This window comes from Oncorhynchus masou, chromosome 11, assembly GCF_036934945.1.
Source record: "Oncorhynchus masou masou isolate Uvic2021 chromosome 11, UVic_Omas_1.1, whole genome shotgun sequence".
In the NCBI taxonomy this organism is placed as follows: domain Eukaryota; kingdom Metazoa; phylum Chordata; class Actinopteri; order Salmoniformes; family Salmonidae; genus Oncorhynchus; species Oncorhynchus masou.
In genome coordinates, this window is record NC_088222.1 from 57,477,098 (window position 1) to 57,503,800 (window position 26,703).

Below are 26,703 nucleotides of genomic sequence, written 5' to 3' on the forward strand. Positions count from 1 at the left end.
GTCTTCAACAAACCCAAGACAACCCATTCAGGTCCATGGTTTACTCAGTTGAGATAGACATTCAATGGGTTCATTTTTGGTAGAGGGGATTGTTGCTCAAATCAGTTGTAGGATGTCCTCAAGCAGTGAAGTTGAGCAAGATATCCATTAAATGTCATGCTTACAACATATGCCTTTTGGATTCTTAGTAGTAGGAGATGGTATCACATTTTTATACCGTCAGACTTGGGATTCGAACCTGTTGCCCTCTTGAACTCCTGCGACCCAGTTGCACATCTGTCTCTAATCTAAGCCACCTGCCATCCATTGTAGGACATAGTTGTATATTCTACTTAGCCCATTTTGACCCGATTTTATCCTGATTGCTCTGTGAAACATAAGCTTTCACCAATCATATCAAACAAAATGCGTTCCCACTCACTGACCTCTGCGTAATTGGTTAATTTGAGCTATTTGATAGACTCACATCTTCCAAAGACCTAATTTTCACTCTGTGTTTACGAACGTGTGACATGCGTATGAAAAGAGGTGCGGGGAAGCTTAGAACATTGAAGTGAGCACGCTGAGGCATGACTACTATTTAAATGAATGTCCTTTTTCTTTTTGGACATTTATTCTTGGAGCAGAGAATCGTCCCACAATTGCTGACGGAGCACCAAACAGAGACGTCGCTGCGTTCAGTGTATTTCAAACCACTGCAAAGAGAGCAACCCCCCACAAACATACAGTGCCGTGAAAAAGTATTTGTTCCTTTTCAGATTTTCTCTATTTCTCTATTTTGAGATCTTCAACCAAACCCTAATATTAGATCAAGGCAACCTGAGTTTACAAATAACAAAAAAAAGGACAATTATTTATTTAAATATCAAAATTATGCAACACCCAATTCTAACTGGTTGTGCCACCTTTAGCTGCAATGACTGCAACCAAATTCTTCCTGTAGTTGTTGATCAGTCTCTCACATCGCTGTGGAGGAATTTTGGCCCACTCTTGCATGCAGAGTTACTTTTACTGGGTTTTCAAGCATTTATTTTTATTTATTTTATTTTATTTTTATTTCACCTTTTATTTAACCAGGTAGGCAAGTTGAGAACAAGTTCTCATTTACAATTGCGACCTGGCCAAGATAAAGCAAAGCAGTTTGACACATACAACGACACAGAGTTACACATGGAGTAAAACAAACATACAGTATAAACAAGTCTATATACGATGTGAGCAAATGAGGTGAGATAATGGAGGTAAAGGCAAAAAAAAGGCCATGGTGGCAAAGTAAATACAATATAGCAAGTAAAACACTGGAATGGTAGATTTGCAGTGGAAGAGCGTGCAAAGTAGAAATAAAAATAATGGGATGCAAAGGGTGAACTAATCGTTTCAAGTCCTACCACAACATCTCAAATGGGATTAGGTATGGACTTTGACTAGGCCATTCCAAAACTTCGAATGTTTCCTTTTAACCGTTTTCATGTAGATTTGATTGCATGTTTTGGATCATTGTATTTGTATTTATCATGGATCCCCATTAGCTGCTGCCAAGTCAGCAGATACTCTTCCTGGGGTCCAGCAAAATTAATGCAGTTTATACAACATTAAAAACATTACAATACATTCACAAACAGTGTGCCCTCAGGCCCCTACTCCACCACTACCACATATCTACAGTACTAAATCCATGTGTACATATGTGTATAGTGCGTATGCTATCGTGTGTGTGTGTGTGTGTGTGTGTGTGTGTGTGTGTGTGTGTGTGTGTGTGTGTGTCTGTGTGTCTGTGTGTCTGTGTGTGTGTGTCTATTTTTGTGATGCTTCACAGTCCCCGCTGTTCCATAAGGTGTTTATCTGTTTTTTAAATCTAATTTTACTGCTTGCATGAGTTACTTGATGTGGAATAGAGTTCCATGTAGTCATGGCTCTATTTAGTACTGTGCGCCTTCCATAGTCTGTTCTGGACTTGGGGACTGTGAAGAGACCTCTTGTGGCATGTCTTGTGGGGTATGCATGGGTGTCCGAGCTGTGCGCCAGTAGTTCAAACTGACAGCTCAGTGTATTCAACATGTCAATACCTCTCATAAATAAGTAGTGATAAAGTCAATCTCTCCACCACTTTGAGCCAGGAGAGATTGACATGCATATTATTAATATTAGCTCTCTGTTGTCATCCAAGGGCCAGCTGTGCAGCCCTGATCTGAACCGATTGCAATTTTTTTTGTCATTTTTTGTGGCACCTGACCACACGACTGAACAGTAGTCCAGGTGCGACAAAATTAGGGCCTGTAGGACCTGCCTTGTTGACAGTACTGTCAAGGAGGTAGAGCAGGGCCTTACCATGGACATACTTCTCCCCATTTTAGCTACTGTTGTATCAATATGTTTTGACCATGACAGTTAAAATCCAGGCTAACTCTAAGCAGTTTAGTCTCCTCAACTTGCTCAATTTCCACATGATTTAATACAAGATTTAGTTGAGGTTTAGGGTTTAGTGAATGATTTGTCCCAAATTCAGTGCTTTAGGTTCTAGAAATATTTAGGAATTGCTTATTCCTTGCCACCCACTCTGGACCACACTTTTAACATAGGCCAGCCCTGTTGTAACCTCATATCCCAGCAATAATTTCTTCTATTACGGGTGGGAAGAAAACACCTCAATTTGCTCAACTTGCCATTGGCTCAACCATTAGCTAAACTTAACCCAAGACAAACATTTTGACTATATTAGCCCACATAGCTACAAGGATGCACTTTCATTCTAGGTTTAGGACCTCGTATTGATGTTTATAGAGACCCAAACTGAACTGAACAAACTTAAATGATCGACCTTGGTTTAGATACAAGCATCATGAAATCTTTAACACAATACATTTATTTGACTTGGTAAAATCATTTTTTTTTTGGACCTAACTTGCTTACTACTTTCAATGTGGGTTCTTCCTTCACAGACTCCATGAAATGACGATCTCGTCCTAAATCTTTGGCCAACTTACTAATTTAGGGTTTCTTAAAAACAAGGGTGGCTAAACTTACAACTTTGGCTCAATTTACCCCACTCTCCACTACAATGACGAGCAGAGAGGAAAGTGAATGTATCGCTATACCTGAGCTGAGTCAAATGACAGTAAGCATAAAGTTACAATGGAAAGCACAAAGCTACAATGGAGATGGTGAGAATGGATATGAGTTGGTGAGGGGGCTTCGACAGAGATATATTCAGAGATGGAATATAATTTCTAAAGCGGAATTGTAGGGGAACCACAGCTGTGGCGTGGATCATGGATGGGGGCTGCCCTCTCTTTCCCCCTGGGGCTGTCCATGGCTCGCTCCCGACAGGACGTAATGGAGATGGATGAGCAGGGCACTGGAAGCTGGGCAAGCTGGGAAATGGGAGCGAACGGAACGAGGGAGAGAGGTCCTGTTTATCCTGTCACTGAGGAGGAGAGCTAGGGTGTGACAGCTGGATTATGCCTACAGGGAGAGATAGCGGTGTGTTTCACTCTCTCTCTCCACTCCATCGCTTGCTCACTCCCTCCCTCTCTCCATCCCCTCACCACCATTCCATATCGCACACACTGTGAGCAGGCTGGCTAGAGCTGGGCAGGCTTGTCACTGAATGTTGGCACGAGTATTGAAACGGTAAGGACTTCGAATAGAGTCCAGGTCTGATTTGACATCCACTGCAGCAATGTCTGGTGCTGTTTTTGATCTCTTGGACATGTTATTGATGTTGTGACAATACATTTTACATTGAATATTTGGTGGCATCGTTTTAATTACACACAAAAGCTGTCGTCGCTCAGAAACAGCAACATTGTTACCTGATTTGTTTATCAATTAAAGTCAAATTGAGGATTCACAAATACAACCAAGTTTGAGTTGGCATTGTCTACTACCTCCATCTCATCAGATTCTTTCATTTTTAACCTTTATTCAACCTTGTTGTAGAAATCTCACTCAAAATGAGACTTCACCATTTTTATGGTTAAACTCTAAATTATTTATCCAACAAAACTAATTTAAGATTTATTAAAATCTTAATTATGTTTACTATTTCCTTCCAATTCAGAGCCCTATAATGTGTCTAAGAATCTTGTTCTCTGTTTTGAATCCAAATCAATGCCATCTCCCATGTTGAATGGCATTGACCTCGTGCCACTGCAGTCAAAAGTAGTTTGTGGTATTCACCTGCTCCGGGGTGAAGTTTCCCCAGGTACAGATCTGGGATCAGTTTCCCCTCCCTCAATCCTAACCTTAACCATCTGTACACACCAACTTACACTAGTTTATCCTCAACTAAAATGTTAGGCTAATGAAGAGGAATGAGTAGTTGATGATATTGTCAATTGGTCGATATTTGATTAAGGATGAATGGGAGGACCACTAGCAGTTTATCCTCAACTAAAATGTTAGGTTAATGATGTGGAATGAGTAGTTGATGATATTGTCAATTGGTCGATATTTGATTAAGGATGAATGGGAGGGCCACTAGCAGTTTATCCTCAACTAAAATGTTAGGCTAATGAAGTGGAATGAGTAGTTGATGATATTGTCAATTGGTCAATACTTGGCTAAGGATGAATGGGAGGGCCACTACTTGCCTTCACCGTGCTTGGGCCCCCTAAAAAGGGTGCACTCGTTCAGTCAAGGGTTTAAAGCCATTGGGAGGGTGTATGAACTTGCTAGAGGGAGTTTCAACTATATCTCTCACACCTGTCCATTCCTTTTACATCCACACGGTGAAGTGTATGAGTGTACACCTTGGGGAGAAAATGCATTTGGGCTGTCGTCCTGAATCTCTCATTGTGTTTGAGAATGAAGGGTTCTAAGTACCAATGTTATTTACAATGTTTGTTATTTATTCATCAAAACACAGAACTACTGACCTTTTCATCTTCAATCATGACTTTAAGCATGCTGGGCTGTCAAGCAAGCTAGCACTTCATCGCTAACATTTTGAGAAGATAATGACTGTGGTGCTTTTCATTTCGATCCACCCAATGCTGTAAACGAGGTCATAGAAAGCAAAACACATCCCATGTGGTGTTTTCGCTAATATAATCAGGTTCCACTTTGATAACTCATCGTAAGAAGCCAAAAACGGTCCACACTCCTGTTTTAGGTGTTCGCTAATCAGTGTGTCATTAACCTTGCTCAAAAGCATCGTTTTCCATAAGCTGTCAGAGTAATTGATGTAATTGAACATTTGTTATAATAGAACTGTGAAAATCACTGAGCCACTCATGGTGAAATTGAACCCATTTGTGTCCAACGACTCACCACCAAATCCCCATAAATGTAACTTTGTTTTAGGAAAACATCACATTTTTGTCATTTAAGTACTCATCATATCTAGAGCAACTTACATCAAGTATTATTTCACCAACTAATCACAGAAACTAACTGGATGTCAATGATACTCATTGTTCTCCAAGATACATTTTTACCAGTCATAATCTAAATGGGACTAATTATCTAGTTACTTTTACAATGATACTCATTGTTCTCCAAGATACATTTTTACCAGTCATAATCTAAATGGGACTAATTCTCTAGTTACTTTTACAATGATACTCATTGTTCTCCAAGATACATTTTTACCAGTCATAATCTAAATGGGACTAATTCTCTAGTTACTTTTACAATGATACTCATTGTTCTCCAAGATACATTTTTACCAGTCATAATCTAAATGGGACTGATTCTCTAGTTACTTTTACAAGAAATATTGAGAACATTTTCTGAGTGAAATGTGATTGTTTTTTTGCAGGCGAGACGAGATTGAAAAGGAAAGAATATGTCCTCACTCCTCTGAATAAGCCACAAAACTATTTTTTCCGCGCCTTCATCGAATTCAGATGTTCATCTCATAACCGTGCCTTTACCACCTGTTTAATTCAACAGGAACAACAGAGGATGAGAAAGAAGCCCACATACGTTCCACAGCCAGCAAATCCATTTCCTCTCTAAATTAAGTAAATTGAAATCTGTACCACCTGTCCATAGGATAAATTGGTGACTGCTCAATGGCATTTCTAATGTTGCTGCTGCGATTAGATTTGCCCCTCATGAGTGGAATGTAATTATAATTTGTTGTACGAAGGCCCATGGTTTCCCTCCACCTATCAATCAATTACACACTGAGAAAATAACTAATTTCACACATCATGAGCTCAATGTAAATAGATGTACTATACGCCACACAAAGGAAAACATTGGATGATTGTGCTTGCAAAAGCACTTCATATACACACTGTTGAGAACATTCTGTGTAGTTATTAGAACTGAATGAAATGCTCAAAAGGAGGGCAGAATTGTTACAGATCATTAAAGAGCCCCCGAGGTGTTATGGGAGGTAGAGAGGGGCTCGCTGAGAAGAGGCTGAAAGAGAAATCTGTAACACTATATTCAAACTGTAAAAAGTGCCTTGCAAAGTATTCATCCCCCTTGGAGTTTTTCCTATTTTGTTGCATTACAACCTGTAATTTAAATGGAAATGGTAATGGACATACACAAAATAGTCCAAATTGGTGAAGTGAAATGAAAAGAAAAAAAATAGCTTGTTTCACAAAAAAATAAAACGGAAAAGTGGTGCGTGCATATGTATTCACCCCCTCTGCTATGAAGCTCCTAAATTACGATCTGGTGTAACCAACTACCTTCAGAAGTCACATAATTAGTTAAATAAAGTCCACCTGTGTGCAATCTAAGTAGCACATGAACTGTCACATGACAGTATATATACACCTGTGCTGAAAGGCCACAGAGTCTGGAACACCACTAAGCAAGGGGCACCACCAAGCAAGCGACACCATGAAGACCAAGGAGCTCTCCAAACAGGTCAGGGACAGAGTTGTGGAGAAGTACAGATCAGGGTTGGGTTATGAAAAAATATCCAAGACTTTGAACATCCCACGGAGCAACATTAAATCCATTATTAAACAACAAACATGCCAAGAGAGAGCTGCCCACCAAAACTCACAGACCAGGCAAGGAGGGCATTAATCAGAGAGGCAACAAAGAGACCCAAGACAACCCTGAAGGAGCTGCAAAGCTCCATAGTGGAGATTGGAGTATCTGTCCATAGTACCACTTTAAACCGTACACGCCACAGAGCTGGGCTTTGCTGAGTGGCCAGAAAAAAAGCCATTGCTTAAGGAAAAGACTAAGCAAACACGTTTGGTGTTCATCAAAAGGCATGTGGGAGACTCCCCAAACATATGGAAGAAGGTTCTCTGGTCAGATGAGAATAAAATTGAGATTTTTGGCCATCAAGGAAAATGTTATGTCTGGCACAAATGCAACACCTCTCATCACCCCAAGAACACCATCCCCACAGTGAAGAATGGTGGTGGCAGCATCATGCTGTGGAAGTGTTTTTCATCTGAAGGGACTGGGATTCTGGTCAGAATTGAAGGAATGATGGATGGCGCTAAATAGTTATGCAAGGTCAAGTTTTCTGTTTTTTGTCTTATTTCTTGTTTGTTTCACAATAAAAACGTATTTTGCATCTTCAAAGTAGTAGGCATGTTGTGTAAATCAAATGATACAAACCTTTTAGTCGCGGTTTCTGCAGAAATTCGACCATGAAGGCCTGATTCAATATGTGTTTTTTCATAGTTTTGATGTCTTCACTATTATTCTACAAGGCAGAAAATAGTTTAAATACACTGCTCAAAAAAATAAAGGGAACACTAAAATAACACATCCTAGATCTGAATGAATGAAATATTCTAATTAAATACTTTTTTCTTTACATAGTTGAATGTGCTGACAACAAAATCACACAAAAATTTATCAACCCAATCAAATTTATCAACCCATGGAGGTCTGGATTTGGAGTCACACTCAAATTAAAGTGGAAAACCACACTACAGGCTGATCCAACTTTGATTTAATGTCCTTAAAACAAGTCAAAATGAGGCTCAGTAGTGTGTGTGGCCTCCACGTGCCTGTATGACCTCCCTACAATGCCTGGGCATGCTCCTGATGAGGTGGCGGATGGGCTCCTGAGGGATCTCCTCCCAGACCTGGACTAAAGCATCCGCCAACTCCTGGACAGTCTGTGGTGCAACGTGGCATTGGTGGATGGAGCGAGACATGATGTCCCAGATGTGCTCAATTGGATTCACGTCTGGGGAATGGGTGGGCCAGTCCGTAGCATCAATGCCTTCCTCTTGCAGGAACTGCTGACACACTCCAGCCACATGAGGTCTAGCATTGTCTTGCATTAGGAGGAACCCAGGGCCAACCGCACCAACATATGGACTCACAAGGGGTCTGAGGATCTCATCTCGGTACCTAATGGCAGTCAGGCTACCTCTGGCGAGCACATGGAGGGCTGTGCGGCCACCCAAAGAAATGCCACCCCACACCATGACTGACCCACCGCCAAACCGGTCATGCTGGAGGATGTTGCAGGCAGCAGAACGTTCTCCACGGCGTCTCCAGACTGTCACGTCTGTCACATGTGTCTGTCACATGTGCTCAGCGTGAACCTGCTTTCATCTGTTAAGAGCACAGGGCGCCAGTGGCGAATTTGCCAATGTTGGTGTTCTCTGGCAAATGCCAAAAGTCCTGCACGGTGTTGGGCTGTAAGCACAACCCCCACCTGTGGACGTCGGGCCCTCATACCACCCTCATGGAGTCTGTTTCTGACCGTTTGAGCAGACACATGCACATTTGTGGCCTGCTGGAGGTCATTTTGCAAGGCTCTGGCAGTGCTCCTCCTGCTCCTCCTTGCACAAAGGCAGAGGTAGCGGTCCTGCTGCTGGGTTGTTGCCCTCCTACGGCCTCATCCACGTCTCCTGATGTACTGGCCTGTCTCCTGGTAGCGCCTCCATGCTCTGGACACTACGCTGACAGACACAGCAAACCTTCTTGCCACAGCTCGCATTGATGTGCCATCCTGGATGAGCTGCACTACCTGAACTACTTGTGTGGGTTGTAGACTCCGTCTCATGCTACCACTAGAGTGAAAGCACTGCCAGCATTCAAAAGTGACCAAAACATCAGCCAGGAAGCATAGGAACTGAGAAGTGGTCTGTGGTCCCCACCTGCAGAACCACTCCTTTATTGGGGGTGTCTTGCTAAATGCCTATAATTTCCACCTGTTGTCTATTCCATTTGCACAACAGCATGTGAAATGTATTGTCAATCAGTGTTGCTTCCTAAGTGGACAGTTTGATTTCACCGAAGTGTGATTGACTTGGAGTTACATTGTGTTGTTTAAGTGTTCCCTTTATTTTTTTGAGCAGTGTACATTTACATCCTGGAATGGGTAGGTGTGTCCAAACTTTTGACTGGTACGTGGAATTAATTTCACTCTGAGATTTGACTCCCGAGTGCCTTTTAGTCACTGGTGGGAGACCTGTTCATAGAGGAGTTCACAAAGGATTTCTGAAGACTTGATAGGTTGGGAAACTGTATATAGGTAAACTGTTATTTGATCCAGGAAACCTGGTGACTGGCTTTGATTAAATAGTAGCCCATAGTCTGTTCAACTCTTCTGCAGCTGCTGACCCTGTGACTAATTTTCAACATCTAAATTTTCCCTATTGTCTCTTCTGCAGTCTTCTTTTTTATTTCTCTCTCATAGCTGCTTTGTATCTTTTGATCTCTCTCTGACTCTCTCTCTCTCTGTACTGTACTCTCAGGATTTCAGTGTGTGATGAGGACAAGTTCCGCCACAATGAGTTCATCGGTGAGACGCGCATCCCCCTCAAGAAACTCAAGCCCAACCAGACCAAGAACTTCTACAACTGCCTGGAGAAACAGCTACCTGTAAGTTATATCCAAATGGCCTTTTTCATCTACCCATTTAAAACCAAAATTAAGCATATCCAGGAAAATTAAGCATATCCTAAGTCATATCCTAAGTTAAATTGCTTATTTTGTCTCCACTGCTAAGTTAAAAGAATTATTTTATGTGCAGATAATTTGCCTAAATACCTTGTTTTGCAAGACAGCAATACTGTATGTATCCTGTCATTAATTTTGTTAATGTTTTCACCTTTATTTAACCAGGTAGGCTAGTTGAGAACAAGTTCTCATTTACAACTGCGACCTGGCCAAGATAAAGCAAAGCAGTGTGACACAAACAACAACACAGAGTTATACATGGAATAAACAAACATACAGTCAATAACACAATAGAAAAAGTATATATATGGTGTGTACAAATATGGTAAGATAAGAGAGGTACAATAAACGGGCCATAGTGGTGAAATAATTACAATATAGCAATTAAACACTGGAGTGATAGATGTGCAGAAGATGAATTTGCAAGTTGAGATACTGGGGTGCAAAGGAGCAAAAAAATAACAATATGGGGATGAGGTAGTTGGATGGGCTATTAACAGATGGGCTATGTACAGGTGCAGTGATCTGTGAGCTGCTTTGACAGTTAGTAAGGGAGATATGAGTCTTCAGCTTTAGTGATTTTTGCAATTTGTTCCAGTCATTGGCAGCATAGAACTGGAAGGAAAGGCAGCCAAAGGAGGAATTGGCTTTGGGGGTGACCAGTGAGATATACCTGCTGGAGCGCGTGCTACGGGTGGGTGCTTCTATGATGACCAGTGAGCTGAGATAAGGCGGGGCTTTCCCTAGCAAAGACTTATAGATGACCTGGAGCCAGTGGGTTTGGCGACGAATATGAAGGGCCAGCCAACGAGAGCATACAGGTAGTATATGGGGCTTTGATGACAAAACGGATGGCACTGTGATAGACTGCATCCAATTTGCTGAGTAGAGTGTTGGATGCTATTTTGTAAATGATATCGCCGAAGTCAAGGATCGGCAGGATAGTCAGTTTTACTAGGGTATGTTTGGCAGCATGAGTGAAGGATGCTTTGTTGCGAAATAGGAAGCCGATTCTAGATTTAATTTTGGATTGGAGTTGCTTAATGCGAGTCTGGAAGTAGTGATGTTGGACGGGTGGACAGGTGCGGGAAGCCATCGGTTGAAGCGCATGCATTTAGTTTTACTTGCATTTAAGAGCAGTTGGAGGCCACGGAAGGAGAGTTGTATGGCATAGTTAACAGTCACTGAAGCTCCTCTGGAGGTTTGTTAACACAGTGTCCAAAGAAGGGCCAGAAGTATACAGAATGGTGTCGTCTGCGTAGAGGTGGATCAGAGAATCACCAGAAGCAAGAGCGACATCATTAATGGATACAGAGAAAAGAGTCGGCCTGAGAATTGAACTCTGTGGCGCCCCCATAGAGACTGCCAGAGGTCTGGACAACAGGCCCTCCGATTTGACACACTGAACTCTGTCTGAGAAGTAGTTGGTGAACCAGGCGAGGCTGTCATTTGAGAAGCCAAGGCTGTTGAGTCTGCCGATAAGAATGGGGTGATTGACAGAGTCGAAAGCCTTGGCCAGGTCGATGAATACAGCTGCACAGTACAGTCTGTTATCGAGGGTGGTTATGATATTGTTTAGGACCTAGAGCGTGGCTGGGGTGCACCTATGACCAGTTCGGAAACCAGATTGCGTAGCGGAGAAGGTATGGTGGGATTCGAAATTGTGGGTGATCTCTTTGTTAACTTGGCTTTCGAAGACCTTAGAAAGGCAGGGTAGGATAGATATAGGTCTGTAGCAGTTTGGGTCTAGACTGTCTCCCCCTTTGAAGAGGGGGATGACCGCGGCAGAGTTCTAATCTTTGGGGATCTCAGATGATACGAAAGAGATGTTGAACAGGCTAGTACTAGGGGTTGCAACAATTTTGGCAGATCATTTTGGAGAGGGTCCAGATTTTCTAGCCCAGTTGATTTGTAGGGGTCCAGATTTTGCAGCTCTTTGAGAACATTAGCTATTTGGGTGAATGAGAAATGGGGGAGACTTGGGCAATTTGCTGTGGGGGGTGCAGGACTGTTGACAGGGGTAGGGGTAGCCAGCTGGAAAGCATGGCTAGCTGTAGAAAAATGCTTATTGAAATTCTCCATTATCGTGGATTTATCGGTGGTGAACGTGTTTCCTAGCCTCAGTGCAGTGGGCAGCTGGGAGGAGGTGCTCTTATTCTCCATGGACTTTACAGTGTCCCAGAATGTTTTGGAGTTTGTGCTACAGGATGCAAATTTCTGCTTGAAAAAGCTAGCCTTTGCTTTCCTAACTGCCTGTGTATACTGGTTCCTAACTTCCCTGAAAAGTTGCATATCAGGGGGGCTATTCGATGCTAATGCAGAATGCCACAGGATGTTTTTGTGCTGGTCAAGGTCAGTCAGGTCTGGAGAGAACCAATGGCTATTTCTGTTCCTGGTTCTACATTTTTTGAATGGGGCATGCTTATTTAAGATGGTGAGGGAAGCACTTTTAAAGAATAACCAGGCATCCTCTACTGACAGAATGAAGTCAATATCCTTCCAGGATACCCGGGCTAGGCCTGCTCGCTGAAGTGTTTTAGGGAGCGTTTGACAGTGATGAGGTGTGATTGTTTGACCGCAGACCTATTACGGACTGAGGCAATGATCGCTAAGATCCTGGTTGAAGACAGCAGAGATGTATTTGGAGGGCAGGTTGGTTAGGATGATATCTCTGAGGGTGCCTGTGTTTACGGATTTGGGGTCGTATCTGGTAGGTTCATTGATAATTTGTGTGATATTGAGGGCATCAAGCTTAGAGTGTAGGATTTCCGGAGTGTTAAGCATGTCTCAGTTTAGGTCACATAATAGCACGAGCTCTGATGATAGATGGGGGGCAATCAATTCACATATGGTGTCCAGGGCACAGATAGGGGCAGAAGGTGGACTATAGCAAGTGGCAATGGTGAGAGATGTTTCTGGAAAGGTGGATTTTTAAAAGTAGAAGCTCAAATTGTTTGGGCACAGACCTGGATAGTAAGACAGAACTCTGCAGGCTATCTCTGCAGTAGATTGCAACTCTGCCCCCTTTGTCAGTTCTATCTTGTCGGAAAATGTTATAGTTAGGAATGGAAATTACAGGATTTTTGGTGGCCTTCCTAAGCCATGATTCATACACTGCTAGGACATCCGGGTAGGCGGAGTGTGCTAAAGCAGTGAATAAAACAAACTTAGGGAGGAGGCTTTTAATGTTAGCATGCATGAAACCAAGGTTTTTACGGTTACAAAAGTCAACAAATGAGAGCGTCTGGGGAATGGGAGTGGAGCTAGGCACTGCAGGGCCTGGATTAACCTCTACATCACCAGAGGAACATTGTAGGATAAGGGTACGGCTGAAGGCTTTAAGAACTGGTCGTCTAGTACGCTCGGAACAGAGAGTAAAAGGAGCAGGTTTCTGGGCATGGTAGAATAGATTCAATGAATAATGTACAGACAAAGGTATGGTAGGATGTGAATACAGTGGAGGTAAACCTAGTCATTGAGTGACGATGTCAGAGGTATTGTCTCTAGAGACACCATTAGCTAATGCATATTGAGCAGGGCTGGAGGCTCTACAGTGAAATAAGACAATAATCAAATGTAAATGTAAATAATCACTAACCGAAACAGCAATGGACAAGGCATATTGACATTAGGGAGAGGCATGCGTAGCCGAGTGATCATAGGGTCCAGTGAGTAGCTAGGCGGGCTGGAGACATGGCGATTCAGACAACTAGCGGGCCGGGGATAGCAGATGGGCCTTAGTCGCAACGGAATAAGTCCTCGTGTGGTTACGTCGGCAGTCCAGTCGTGATGGATCAGCAGGGCTCTGTGTAGTAAAAGGGTCCAGGCCAATTGGCAAAATAGGTTTTGTAGCTGTGTAGTTGTGGCTGATGGACTTCTTCAGCTAGCCGGGAGATGGGCCTAGCATAGGCTAGCTCCAGGCTAATTTGTGCTTGCTTTCGGGACAGCGATGTTAGCCAGGAGTAGCCACTCGGATAGCAGCTAGCTAGCTGCGATGATCCAGGTGAAAAGGTCCAGAAATCCGGAGATATGGAGAAGGAGTCAGATATGCTCTGGGTTGAATCGCGATGTGCAGACTGGCAGGAGCCAGACTGCTACACAATCTTGGATTAGAAATAATACATGATGGACCTTAAAACTATACTATTCTCCTGTATCTTAGTCCATTTCGCTCTGACATCACTTATCCATATGTATTTAGTCTTAATTCATTCCTACTTAGATTGGGGGGTATGAGGTATGTTGTGTAATTTGTTAGATATTACTTGTTAGATATTACGGCACGGTAGGAGCTAAAAGCAAAAGCATTTCACTACACCCGCAATAACATCTACTAATCACCTGTATGTGACCAATACAATTTGATTTGATTTTAAAACATTTCATATACCTGTACATCCCCTTTTAACACACTGTAAATTAACTTCATGAAACAACCACAGACATTTCAATGGAGCACCAATTATTGAGGGCTCAGTTCAACACTGCCTCTCTCCCTGAATTAATTATAACATTGAGAACCGGCGAGAATGACAGTCTCTCATAATCTACACAAGGAATTATATTTACTTTTAACAAGGACTGGCCATGGATCCCCGAGGCATTTGTTTTACTCACAAGCTACTTACTTAGCGCACTGGAGGATGTTTCTAGGTATTGTTGTTATTTTACAGTACTGTCGCTAGTCATGTAGCTCCACCTTAATTGGAATTTAACTCAAGCTCTACGAAATGGATACTTATTTGAGCTGCAACATTTGATCCTCCAAACTTTCTCCACATCTGGGTTGCTGTTTCCAAGAACCTTCGTTTGGGAACTTTCCTTCTTACGAAAGACTGATTGATAGGGATGAGCCCTTAATTAATATTCAATCTTTTATCCGAGCGTGTCGTTAGAATCTCCTAATTTCACCGGGTTTAAGAGCGCTCACAGAAATGTGTTTTCTCTTACCATCAACAACACTGGAGGGAATCTGCTCCGACTACTCAGAGAAGGCTTAGCCCAGTCTGACTTAGCGTCACTGTCTTTCTTTCCATGCTGGCTTTACAATATGCAGCCTTTTCATCAGCCTGTGGATTACTGAGCTACGTGCTGACATTATGTGTGTTAATGTGTTGACCTTCATGTCTTAAAGTAATGATGGACTGTCGTTTCTCTTTGCTTATTTGAGCTGTTCTTGCCATAATATGGACTTGGTCTTTTTCAAATAGGGCTATCTTCTGTATACCACACTTACCTGTCACAACACAACTGATTGGCTCAAACGCATTAAGAAGGAAAGAAATTCCACAAATTAACTTTTAAGAAAGCACACCTGTTAATTGAAATGCATTTTAAATGACTACCTGCTCATGAAGCTGGTTGAGAGAATGTCAAGAGTGTCCAAAGTAGTCATCAAGGCAAAGGGTGGCTACTTTGAAGAATCTCAAATATAAAATGCAAGACAGATTTGCGTTTTTAATGAGAGAAGATATGCAAAGCTTTTGTTTATAGGCCTGAGACTTAATCTCGGGCATAACAACACCATGCCAATATACAGTGGGGCAAAAAAGTATTTAGTCAGCCACCAATTGTGCATGTTCTCCCACTTAAAAAGATGAGAGGCCTGTAATTTTCATCATAGGTACACATCAACTATGACAGACAAAATGAGGAAACAAAATCCAGAAAATCACATTGTAGGATTTTAATGAATTTATTTGCAAATTATGGTGGAAAATAAGTATTTTGTCAACTACAAACAAGCAAGATTTCTGGCTCTCACAGACCTGTAACTTCTTCTTTAAGGGGCTCCTCTGTCCTCCACACATTACCTGTATTCATTTCACCTGTTTGAACTTGTTATCAGTATAAAAGACACCTGTCCACAACCTCAAACAGTCACACTCCAAACTCCACTATGGCCAAGACCAAAGAGCTGTCAAAGGACACCAGAAACAAAATTGTAGACCTGTACCGGGCTGGGAAGACTGAATCTGCAATAGGTAAGCAGCTTGGTTTGAAGAAATCAACTGTGGGAGCAATTATTAGGAAATGGACGACATACAAGACCACTGATAATCTCCCTCGATCTGGGGCTCCACGCAAGATCTCAACCCGTGGGGTCAAAATGACCACAAGAACGGTGACCAAAAATCCCAGAACCACACGGGGGGACCTAGTGAATGACCTGCAGAGAGCTGGGACCAAAGTAACAAAGCCTACCATCAGTAACATACTACGCCACCAGGGACTCAAATCCTGCAGTGCCAGACGTGTCCCCCTGCTTCAGCCATTACATGTCCAGGCCCGTCTGAAGTTTGCTAGAGAGCATTTTGATGATCCAGAAGAAGATTGGGAGAATGTCATATGGTCAGATGAAACCAAAATAGAACTTTTTGGTAAAAACTCATCGTGTTTGGAGGACAAAGAATGCTGAGTTGCATCCAAAGGACACCATACCTACTGTGAAGCATGGGGGTGGAAACATCATGCTTTGGGGCTGTTTTTCTGCAAAGGGACCAGGATGACTGATCCGTGTAAAGGAAAGAATGAATGGGGCCATGTATTGTGAGATTTTGAGTGAAAACCTCCTTCCATCAGCAAGGGCATTGAAGATGAAACATGGCTGGGTATTTCAGCATGACAATGATCCCAAACACACTACCCGAGCAATGAAGGAGTGGCTTCGTAAGAATCATTTCAAGGTCCTGGAGTGGCCTAGCTAGTCTCCAGATCTCAACCCCATAGAAAATCTTTGGAGGGAGTTGTAAGTCTGTGTTGCCCAGCAACAGCTCCAAAACATCACTGCTCTAGAGGAGATCTGCATGGAGGAATGGGCCAAAATACCAGCAACAGTGTGTGAAAACCTTGTGAAGACTTACAGAAAACTTTTGACCTCTGTCATTGCCAACAAAGGGTATATAACAAAGTATTGAGAAACTTTTGTTATTGACCAAATACTTATTTTCCACCATAATTTGCAAATAAATTCATTAAAAATCCTACAATGTGATTTTCTGGATTTTTTTTCTAATTTTGTCTTTCATAGTTGAAGTGTACCTTACAGGCCTCTCTCATCTTTTTAAGTGGGAGAACTTGCACAATTGGTGGCTGACTAAATACTTTTTTGCCCCACTGTATCGTCCAAACACTGGCTTCTCTGACACCAAACACTGGCATTATCTCTTAAATAGAAGATATACAAACCTCAGACATTCTGACAATTCAGTGTGCATTCCATTTGATCTGTCCCCCCACCAACTTCCAATTGACTATGTCAAGCTTTCTTTCTCTTTATGTGCTCACCCTCGCTCTCTCTCTCTCTCTCTGTCTCTCTGTCTCTCTGTGTCTCTCTCTCTCTCTCTCTGTCTCGCTCTCTCTCTGTCTCTCGCTCTCTCTCTTTCTCTCTGTCTCTCTCTCTGTCTCTCTCTCTCTCTCTCTCTCTCTCTCTCTCTGTCTCCATCCATTGCCCTCTTTGGTCTGCATTTTGTTTTGTTGTTATTTTTTAAAGTTTAAACCAGGAGGCTATCTAAGGGTGTCTCTGTGAAGCCCTGTACAAACGCTCTATGAGGGTTACGTAAACGAGACAGAGTAGTCACACAGCGGGGCTGGAATCATTAGAGACGCTTCCTGCACAGCTAATTAGCTAGCGTCATTAGCAGAGAATTATGGGCAAAGTGCATTTCCGATAAGGTGGAAAGTGAGTTGGCAAATTTGCACATCTTAGATTTGGAATGTAATCGAGACGAATAGGCACACGGTATTAAAGAGTTGCTGTGCAGTCACTCCTGACAAGTATGGACTTGGACTATCATGCATGGAGATTGATTATAAGTGTGTTCCAAGAAGTCCACAGCAATACTTATTTTGCAAATCAAACTCGATTGGGTTCGATTGGGTTCCCAATCTGATCAATGGACATTTTGCATTTGGAAAAGAAGCCCATCTACAAAAGCCCTTACTGAAAACTTGCTCATCAACCCTAACTGGGGGAGCTGCCAAGTACATCCCACTCAGTCCCCTCCGCCAGGTTCCTCATGTAATGGGTTGTGGGTGTGAATGTTAACTATTGTAACTTCTGGTGACTGCAAGTGTTCCTCTACACTGTTGATCAACTGTTGGACCTCATGAAGAGCCGCCTTGGATCAAAATGTTCTAAATAATGGTGGTATAGTATACGGTATATAATGGGCTGTGCGTAAGACTATGTTTCTATCGAGCACGACACCTTCACTATGCTCCTTTCCTTTGACCACTCCTTTACCCGCAGGTTGACAAGACAGACGACAAGTCCCTGGAGGAACGAGGGCGCATCATGATCTCCCTCAAGTACAGCTCCCAGAAGTCTGGCCTGGTGGTGGGCATCGTCCGCTGTGCCCACCTTGCCGCCATGGACGCAAACGGTTTCTCAGACCCCTATGTCAAAACGTGAGTTTGTCACACAGCCTAGCAACAGCACATGTTCCCAAACACATGTACTCCAGACCTCTAGTTGTACTGATTTTTACTCATCATCATCTATATGGAATCAATCTCTGGTTTATAATTTTCTCTGTTTTTATTAAACAAATAAAAGTTAATTTGCTTTTGGAAATGTTGAATGATACACTACTAGACCAACACATTTGATCCTGGTGTTGAAAAACAGGCAAAGATGCAACTCTGCATCTCCTATCTGCCAATATGTAATGATGCAAGACATTCAGATTACCATGCACTCACACGGAAAATTACACAAGAAAAATAATTACATAATTTACATTTAGCCAAAATTCCTTGCTATGCCTAGGGCTTGTAATCATTATCCAATTGCCAGCAGACCAGAGCAAGATCCAAATGGAGTCCTTGGAACAGAACAGATAGCAGCAGTGTTTCGGCAGTGAATCTCCGGTGATTACTCCTCAACATGAAAGAGATGTACTGAGCAAGAGGCCATCCTGAGGGCTGCAATTATGAACAAGTGTTCTTTTAATCACACCTGAACATTACTGCACTTCTTTCATCTCGCTGAACGATGGAAGTGAAATTAACACATGGCTCTGGTGAGAACTCGAAAGAACAAAGGAGGAAGAAGACTCATTGGAAGAGAGGATGGCAATTCCAACCAACAATTGAGAACCGCTCCCCAAAGCCCAAAAGACTCGCAGCCCAGATTTACAAATGTCCTCTTTTGCGGGCTTGGAAAGAGACATGTGTCCCAAATGGCACCCTATTCCCTATATAGTGCATTACTTTTGTCCAGAGGGACCTGGTCAAAAGTAGTACACTACATAGAGAATAGGGTGCTATTTGAGAAGCAGTGGAAAAGTATGTTCTGTTGAATAGAGAAGGAGAGCTGAAATGGTTATCTTATCCTGTCCTCCGACACCCAGTCGTTATGTCATGGCTGTCTAACACATCACGTAGTGGCCGTCTGGCTTCAGAAGGCTGCCAGACACTGAGTCGCTCCACCCCACTGTGTTAATGAAACGCTGGGCTTTTGTGCTTGGCCGGTAGCCCCTTTGTACACACACACACACCAGTTGTTAGGGCAGTGGTCCCACCAAGTGTTACACGTGGTCGAGGGCTAACATTTGATTGACAGGCTGGGTGAGTGTATGACAAGCATTACATGTTGGTGAGAATAGAGATTCTAATACTTTATACCACAGCGTTGTTGTATACTCGTTTCTGATTGGCTACAAGGGCATTCTGGAATGGACATTAAAACCAGACAATGGGACAGTTGGAAAATATATTGGTGCACCTTGCAATCATAAAACAATATTGCATCATAATTGCAAGGTGTCCCGATATCTTTTCCAACTGTCCCATTGTCTGGTTTTAAAGTCCATTATGTGCTTACACATGCAGAACGTACTTGCTACAAAGTTACAGAAAGCTAAACCAACAACTACACAAACTGAAATTGGATACATTGTAAACGGAAGTCCAACGAGGAAAAAAACTAAGCTAGTTTTTGCAAATCATTTTTTTGGAGCATCTGATGACTTAACATGCTGAATGATGAACATGAATTTATCCACACCGCTGCCAAATCCTCCCATATATTCTAGTGTGACCAGCTGTTTTCAGTAACTGCTATTTTTGAATTTGGTTGTCATATTGGCAGGTTTGCTAGCCACAAACTATTTAGCTAACTTCTAGCCTTGTGTTTGATATGCAATGCGATCTCCTCGTAATTAACAGTCAGTGTTTGATGTGCATGTAACAAGTAAAGTTTGTTTTGATATGTTGACGGGTGTTCTGACGAGAAGGCAAACTTTCTAGCTATGCCAGTCAAAATCGGGCATTGTCATCTTATTGTTATGGATGTATCCATATGAATGTCAATAGAAAACAGCTACTTTGCTATTATTCTGGCTGCAGAGGTCGTGACTTTGTTAGCCTTAGCTAGTTGGCTAGTTAGCAAGCAAGGGATAAGAACGTTGCCAGCGAGCTTTGTAACGGAAGATAAAGCATGACCGACTGCATGGCATCCATAAAGATCGAACTAGTTAAACGAATGACTGGGATGAGAAAGTTTTGAATTTGCTTAAAAAAATGAAAATATCAACAATTATTTTCTATTTCTACCAGTATATAGGTGCTTTCATATTTCTTTCTTTTGCAACTGTGGTATAAGCGGGATAAACAGATGAAATAAATGCAACAGAATAACCTTTGCTGTTATTCTGGCTGCAGAGATCGTGACTGTGTAGCTAGTTGGCTAGCTAGCAGCAAACAAGGATAAGAACGTTGCCACTGAGCATGGCAACGGAACATTAAAAAAACAAATGACAGGGTTGCGTCCCTAAATAGGGGTGGGAGGGCCAAGAGACCCGAGGTAGCTGAATTGAGTGCTCAGGTTTGAGCATAGCCTAAAGGTAGGGAGGGGCAGTTCCTCAGGCTGGTCCATAGGAAAGCACCATGGTCTTGTAGAGGATGCAAGCTTCGACTGGAAGCCAGTGGAGTGTGCGGAGGAACGGAGTGACATGAGAGAACTTGGGAAGGTTGAAAATCATGTCGGCTGCAGCATTCAGGATAAGTTGCAGGGGTTTGATGGCACAAGCGGGAAGCCCAGCCAAGAGCGAGTTGCTGTTGTCCAGACGGGTTTTGGACAGACACAGATCCTCTCCACGTCACCTGGTAGGAGCGGCCTGCCAGGTAAAATCCAATCAAAGAATGAGCCTGGGATGCCTTGCCCTGAGAGGGTGGAAAGGAGGATCTGATGGTTCATGGTGTCAAAGGCAGCAGGTAGATCTAGGAAGATGAGAACAGAGGAGAGGGAGTCAGCTTTGGCAGTGCAGAGAGACTCCGTGACAGAGAAGAGAAGTCTTGGTTGAGTGACCCATCTTGAAGCCTGACTGGTTAGGGTAAAGAAAATTGTTTGAATTATCCCAGATTATACAATGCTCAAAAAAATAAAGGGAACACTAAAATAACACATCCTAGATCTGAATGAATGAAATATTCTTCTTTTTCTTTACATAGTTGAATGTGCTGACAACAGAATCACACAAAAATGATCAATGGAAATCAAATTTATCAACCTATGGAGGTCTGGATTTGGATTCACGCACAAAATTAAAGTGGATAACAACACTACAGGCTGATCCAACTTTGATGTAATGTCCTTAAAACAAGTCAAAATGAGGCTCAGTAGTGTGTGTGGCCTCCACGTGCCTGTATGACCTCCCTACAACACCTGGGCATGCTCCTGATGAGGTGGCGGATGGTCTCCTGAGGGATCTCCTCCCAGACCTGGACTAAAGCATCCGCCAACTCCTGGACAGTCTGTGGTGCAACATGGCGTTGGGGAATGGAGCGAGACATTATGTCCCAAATGTGCTAAATTGGATTCACGTCTGGAGAATGGGCATAGTCCATAGCATCAATGCCTTCCTCTTGCAGGAACTGCTGACATACTCCAGCCACATGAGGTCTAGCATTGTTTTGCATTAGGAGGAACCCAGGGCCAACCGCACCAACATATGGTCTCACAAGGGGTCTGAGGATCTCATCACAGTACCTAATGGCAGTCAGGCTACCTCTGGCGAGCACATGGAAATGCCACCCCACACCATGACTGACCCACCGCCAAACCGGTCATACTGGAGGATGTTGCAGGCAGCAGAACGTTCTCCACGGCAACGGCGTCTCCAGACACTGTCACGTCTGTCACATGTGCTCAGTGTGAACCTGCTTTCATCTGTGAAGAGCACAGGACGCCAGTGGCAAATTTGACAATCTTGGTGTTCTCTGGCAAATGCCAAACATCCTGCACGGTGTTGGGCTGTAAGCACAATCCCCACCTGTGGACGTCGGGCCCTCATACCACTCTCATGGAATCTGTTTCTGACCGTTTGAGCAGACACATGCACATTTATGGCCTGCTGGAGGTAATTTTGCAGGGCTCTGGCAGTGCTCCTCCTGCTCCTCCTTGCGCAAAGGCAGAGGTAGCGGCCTGTCTCCTGGTAGCGCCTCCATGCTCTGAACACTACGCTGACAGACACAGCAAACCTTCTTGCCACAGCTCGCATTGATGTGCCATCCTGGATGAGTTGTACTACCTGAACCACTTGTGTGGGTTGTAGACTCCGTCTCATGCTACCACTAGAGTGAAAGCACCGCCAGCATTCAAAAGTGACCAAAACGTCAGCCAGGAAGCATAGGAACTGAGAAGTGGTCTGTGGTCCCCACCTGCAGAACCACTCCTTTATTGGGAGTGTCTTGCTAAATGCCTATAATTTCCACCTGTTGTCTATTCCATTTGCACAACAGCATGTGAAATGTATTGTCAATCAGTGTTGCTTCCTAAGTGGACAGTTTGACTTGGAGTTACATTGTGTTGCTTAAGTGTTCCCTTTATTTTTTTGAGCAGTGTACTTTATGTACATGCTCCAGAAGTATATAGTTTTTCTCTAAAAATCATACATTGTGTGGCCAGGCTGGTCTAGCGGTAGTACTGCAGGTTCTGGCACAGGGTTGGTTTGAATCGGCTTACTGCCCTATGGCGCAACCGCTATCTTTCCCCATTGTCAGCCACTCTCACTATCTATATATTTATAAAATCATACATTATCATTTTCAGTAATGTACGGCAGTAATCATTTCTTTGCAATACTATTGCCATGTAACAAGATTCTTCAAATACAATAACTTCACAGCCTCCATAGGTGTTCATTCATCTGTCATAACACCTCAACATAAGTACGGCGACACACAGCACTTAAGGGAATTGAACATCGGCTAATTAATTGACTGGATTTGGAGACCTCTGATGGGGTGGTGAGTCGGAAGCAAGTGCAACGTTTTTATAAAAACAACTAAATCAAGAATTGGAATTCATGGATGATGTTGGTGTCCAGAATGTCCTCCACCGGAATCCAATGCCACTCCTCTGGGCCATAACCCTCCCAGTCCACCAGATACTGGAGCCGACCCCCACAACGTCGGGAGTCCAGTAGGGATCTGACAGCGTACGACGGGCTCCCCTTGATGTCCAAGGGGGTGGAGGTGTGTCGTTGGGGACAGCATCAGCTAGAAGACCAGGAACCACCTCGCCTGAGAAGGGAGACATGAAGAGGGTGAGATACTGTAGTGACTGGGTAATTGTAACCTGTATGTCACCTCATCGACCCTCCAGAGAACCTTGAACGGCCCCAGATCCAGTTGCTCAGTATCTTGCAGGACAGGCAGAGTGGGAGGTTCCTGGTAGAGAGCCAGACGCGATCCGCAGGATGGAACATGGGGGTCTCACTGCGGTGACGGTCTACCTGCTTCTTCTGATGATAGACGGCACGCTGGAGTCTCACGTTGTTCCACACGCCGGAACCACTCATCTACCGCAGGAGCCACTGTCGAGTCCAGGGCGGGCTGGAAACCCAAAACACACTGGAAGGGGGTCAACACAGTGGAGGATTGACGTAGAGAGTTCTGGGCATACTCTGCTCAAGGAAGGAAACGTGCCCACTCACCCTGCTGGTCCTGTGACACCTCAGAAACTCGGGATGTGAATTGGGGGCCACGGTCTGATGTGCTCCGGAAGGCCATAATGCCGGAAGAGTGCCTCAGCAACCTGGAGAGCAGTGGGAAGACCAGGAAGAAGGATTTATCGACATGACTTCCCACTACCACCAGAAGGGGGAAGGTCAGTAACAAAGTCAATGGATAGATGGGACCAAGGTAGCTGAGGCACGGGAAGCGGCAGGAGCCTCCCTGCTGGAGCATTCCAGGAGGGACTTGGTTTGAGCACACACGGAACAGGAGTTGACATACCGCGTAACATCCTGCACCAATGTGGGCCACCAGTATTTCTCAGTGATGGAATGGATGGTGTGAGAAATACCTGGATGTCCAGTGACGACAGCTGTGTGTGCCCAGGTCAGCGGCTGATCCCTTATCCCTGTGGGAATGTAGATGCGCACGGGAGGACAATTCAGGGGTGCGGGCTCCCCTTCTAGAGCCTGGCGGATGTCCACATCTACGTCCCAAACCACCGGACCCACGACTAGGGAGGTTGGGATTATGGGTGCCCTCTGGACAGGAGCCTCACCTGAATCGTAGATATGGGACACGGCATCGACCTTGATGTTCTTAGAACCTGGGAGATAGGTCAGCATGAAGCCAAACCTGGTGAAGAAGACGGCCTGGCACGGATTCAGTCTCCTCACTGTCCGTATGTACTCAAGGTTCCAATGTTCGGTGAGGATGATGAATGGTTCCTTTGCACCCGCCAGCCAGTGTCTCCAGTCCTCTAATGCCAACTTCACCGCCAAGAGCTCCCAATCGCAGACATCATAACTCCTCCCTGCGGGGGACAGTTACTTGGAGAAGAAAGCACAAGGATACCATTTTCGTGGGTCCCCCTGTCTTTGTGCCAAACTGCCCCCATTCCCACCTCCGATGCATCTATCTCAACCACAAAAGGTAGCGTGGGATCTGGGTGTTTTAGCAAGGGGGCGGAGGTGAAATACCTGAGGAGACAAAAGACCCCGTCGACTGCTGGAGACCAAACCAACCTACAAGGCCCACCCTTGGGGAGGGAGGTGAGAGGAGTGGCGACGACGCTGAAGTTCCTGATGAAGCGCCGGTAAAATTGGGCAAACCCTAAAAAATGTTGTAACACCTTGATGGTGGCCATGACCTTATCACATCTACCTTCTTGTCCTCCACCCTCACTCCCCGAGGGCTGATTTGGTAGCCTCTGGTGGAATTGGTATCTTCGCCGTGACGAATATGTGGTTTGCTAAGAGGAGTTCCGAGACTGCTCGAACGCGAGTGATGTGATCTTCCAGGTTGGTCGAGAAGATCAGAATATCATCGTTCTAAACAATCACTTGACGTCCAAGCATGTCCCTGAACACCTCATTGACGAATGCCTGGAACACTGACTGAGCATTGGCTTAGCCAAAGGGCATAACCAAGTACTCGTTGTGACCAGACATCGTGTTGAACGCCGTCTTCCACTCCTCCCGGATGTGACTGAGATTGTAGGCACTCTGCAGGTCCAGTTTGGTGGAGAACCGGGCCCCGCGGAGCTACTCGATGGCTGACGACACCAGCGGGAGAGGGTACCGATACTTCGTGGTGATGTCATTGAGTCCACGGTAATTGATACAAAGGCGTAATCCTCCCTCCTCCTTGGCCACGAAGAAGAAACCAGCCGACACAGGGGACTTGGACCTGCGGATGAAACCCTTTTGGAGCGCCTCTTGAATGTAGTCCTCCATGGCCTGGGTCTCAGCCACCGACAGAGGGTAGACGCATCTGCGCGGAGCTGTAGCACCGTAAAACGGGACAATTGCACAGTCCCAGGGGCGATGAGGAGGGAGACAGGTAGCGCGGCTCTTGGAGAATACCTCCCTTAGATCCTGATTTTCCTCTGGGATGTTGGGCTGGAGAGCAACCGCAGGTCTCACAACCAACGTGGAACCACAGGGGACAGGAAAGCAGGTCCTCCAGCATTCAGGTGACCAGTCGGTGATTCTCATCCACGACCATGGGATTGTAGGGTTATGGCGCTGAAGCCAAGGTAGGCCGAGAATAACCTTGTGGACTGGTGCACTGGTAATGGTGAATGGGTGAGTGGTTAGTGATATGTATGGTGGTTCCAGATCCTAGAGGCCAACAGTCAAGACCTTGAACCGGAAAGGAGAGGAGAGTGGGTAGGTAGTATTATTGAGAGAGGAGGCAAGGGTCTGATCCATAAAGTTCCCCGCGGTGCCGGAATCCATTAAAGCTGTAGACACAGGGCATGAGGGACAGTCAGCCAGAGTGATGGTACTAGTCTAACAGGAAGAGCAGTAGATGGAATACTCACTCCTGGTCTGGGGGATGTACCACCATGTGACCGTCCCTCTACTCTAGTAACGGACACCGCTTGTGCCCTCCCTGGCCACAGTACAGATAGAGCCCCAGCTGTATCCGTCTGCGTCGTTCTGCCGCGGAAAGTTGTGTGACCCCTAACTCCATGGGTTGAGGCTCTGATCTGAACACTTGCTGAAGAAGGGAGAGAAGCGAGGGAGATGCTGACCCTCCCGGAGTTGGTTATGCATACGGATGGACAACGAGTGTCCAGGGTGAGGTTGTTATCTCGGCAGGCCAGTTCCATCTGGACTCGCACAGACCTCTTCCAAATAACAGCTGCTACTGTCCGGAAGGTAAGCGCATACTCAGCAGCCGTCTGACTCCCCTGCTGGAGCTGAAGTAGACGCTCACCTCTAGAGGTCGACCGATTATGATTTTTCAACGCCGATACCGATTATTGGAGGCCCAAAAAAAAGCAGATACTGATTAATCGGCCGATTTTTATTTATCTGTAATAATGATAATTACAACAATACTGAATGAACACTTATTTTAACTTAATAGATCAATAAAATCAAT

The 26,703-nt window shown here is 44.3% G+C and overlaps 1 protein-coding gene across 2 annotated transcripts in view; it reads left to right on the forward strand.

Annotated features, from left to right (window-relative positions):
• Nucleotides 1–26,703, forward strand: part of LOC135548870 (double C2-like domain-containing protein beta) — a 287,108-nt gene that overhangs the window by 247,584 nt on the left and 12,821 nt on the right. For both annotated transcript variants that reach the window (XM_064978920.1, XM_064978921.1), the window contains 2 exons: nt 9,648–9,774; nt 18,104–18,261. In XM_064978920.1, the coding sequence (XP_064834992.1) occupies nt 9,648–9,774; nt 18,104–18,261 (285 nt within the window). The remainder of the gene's footprint in view (nt 1–9,647; nt 9,775–18,103; nt 18,262–26,703) is intronic.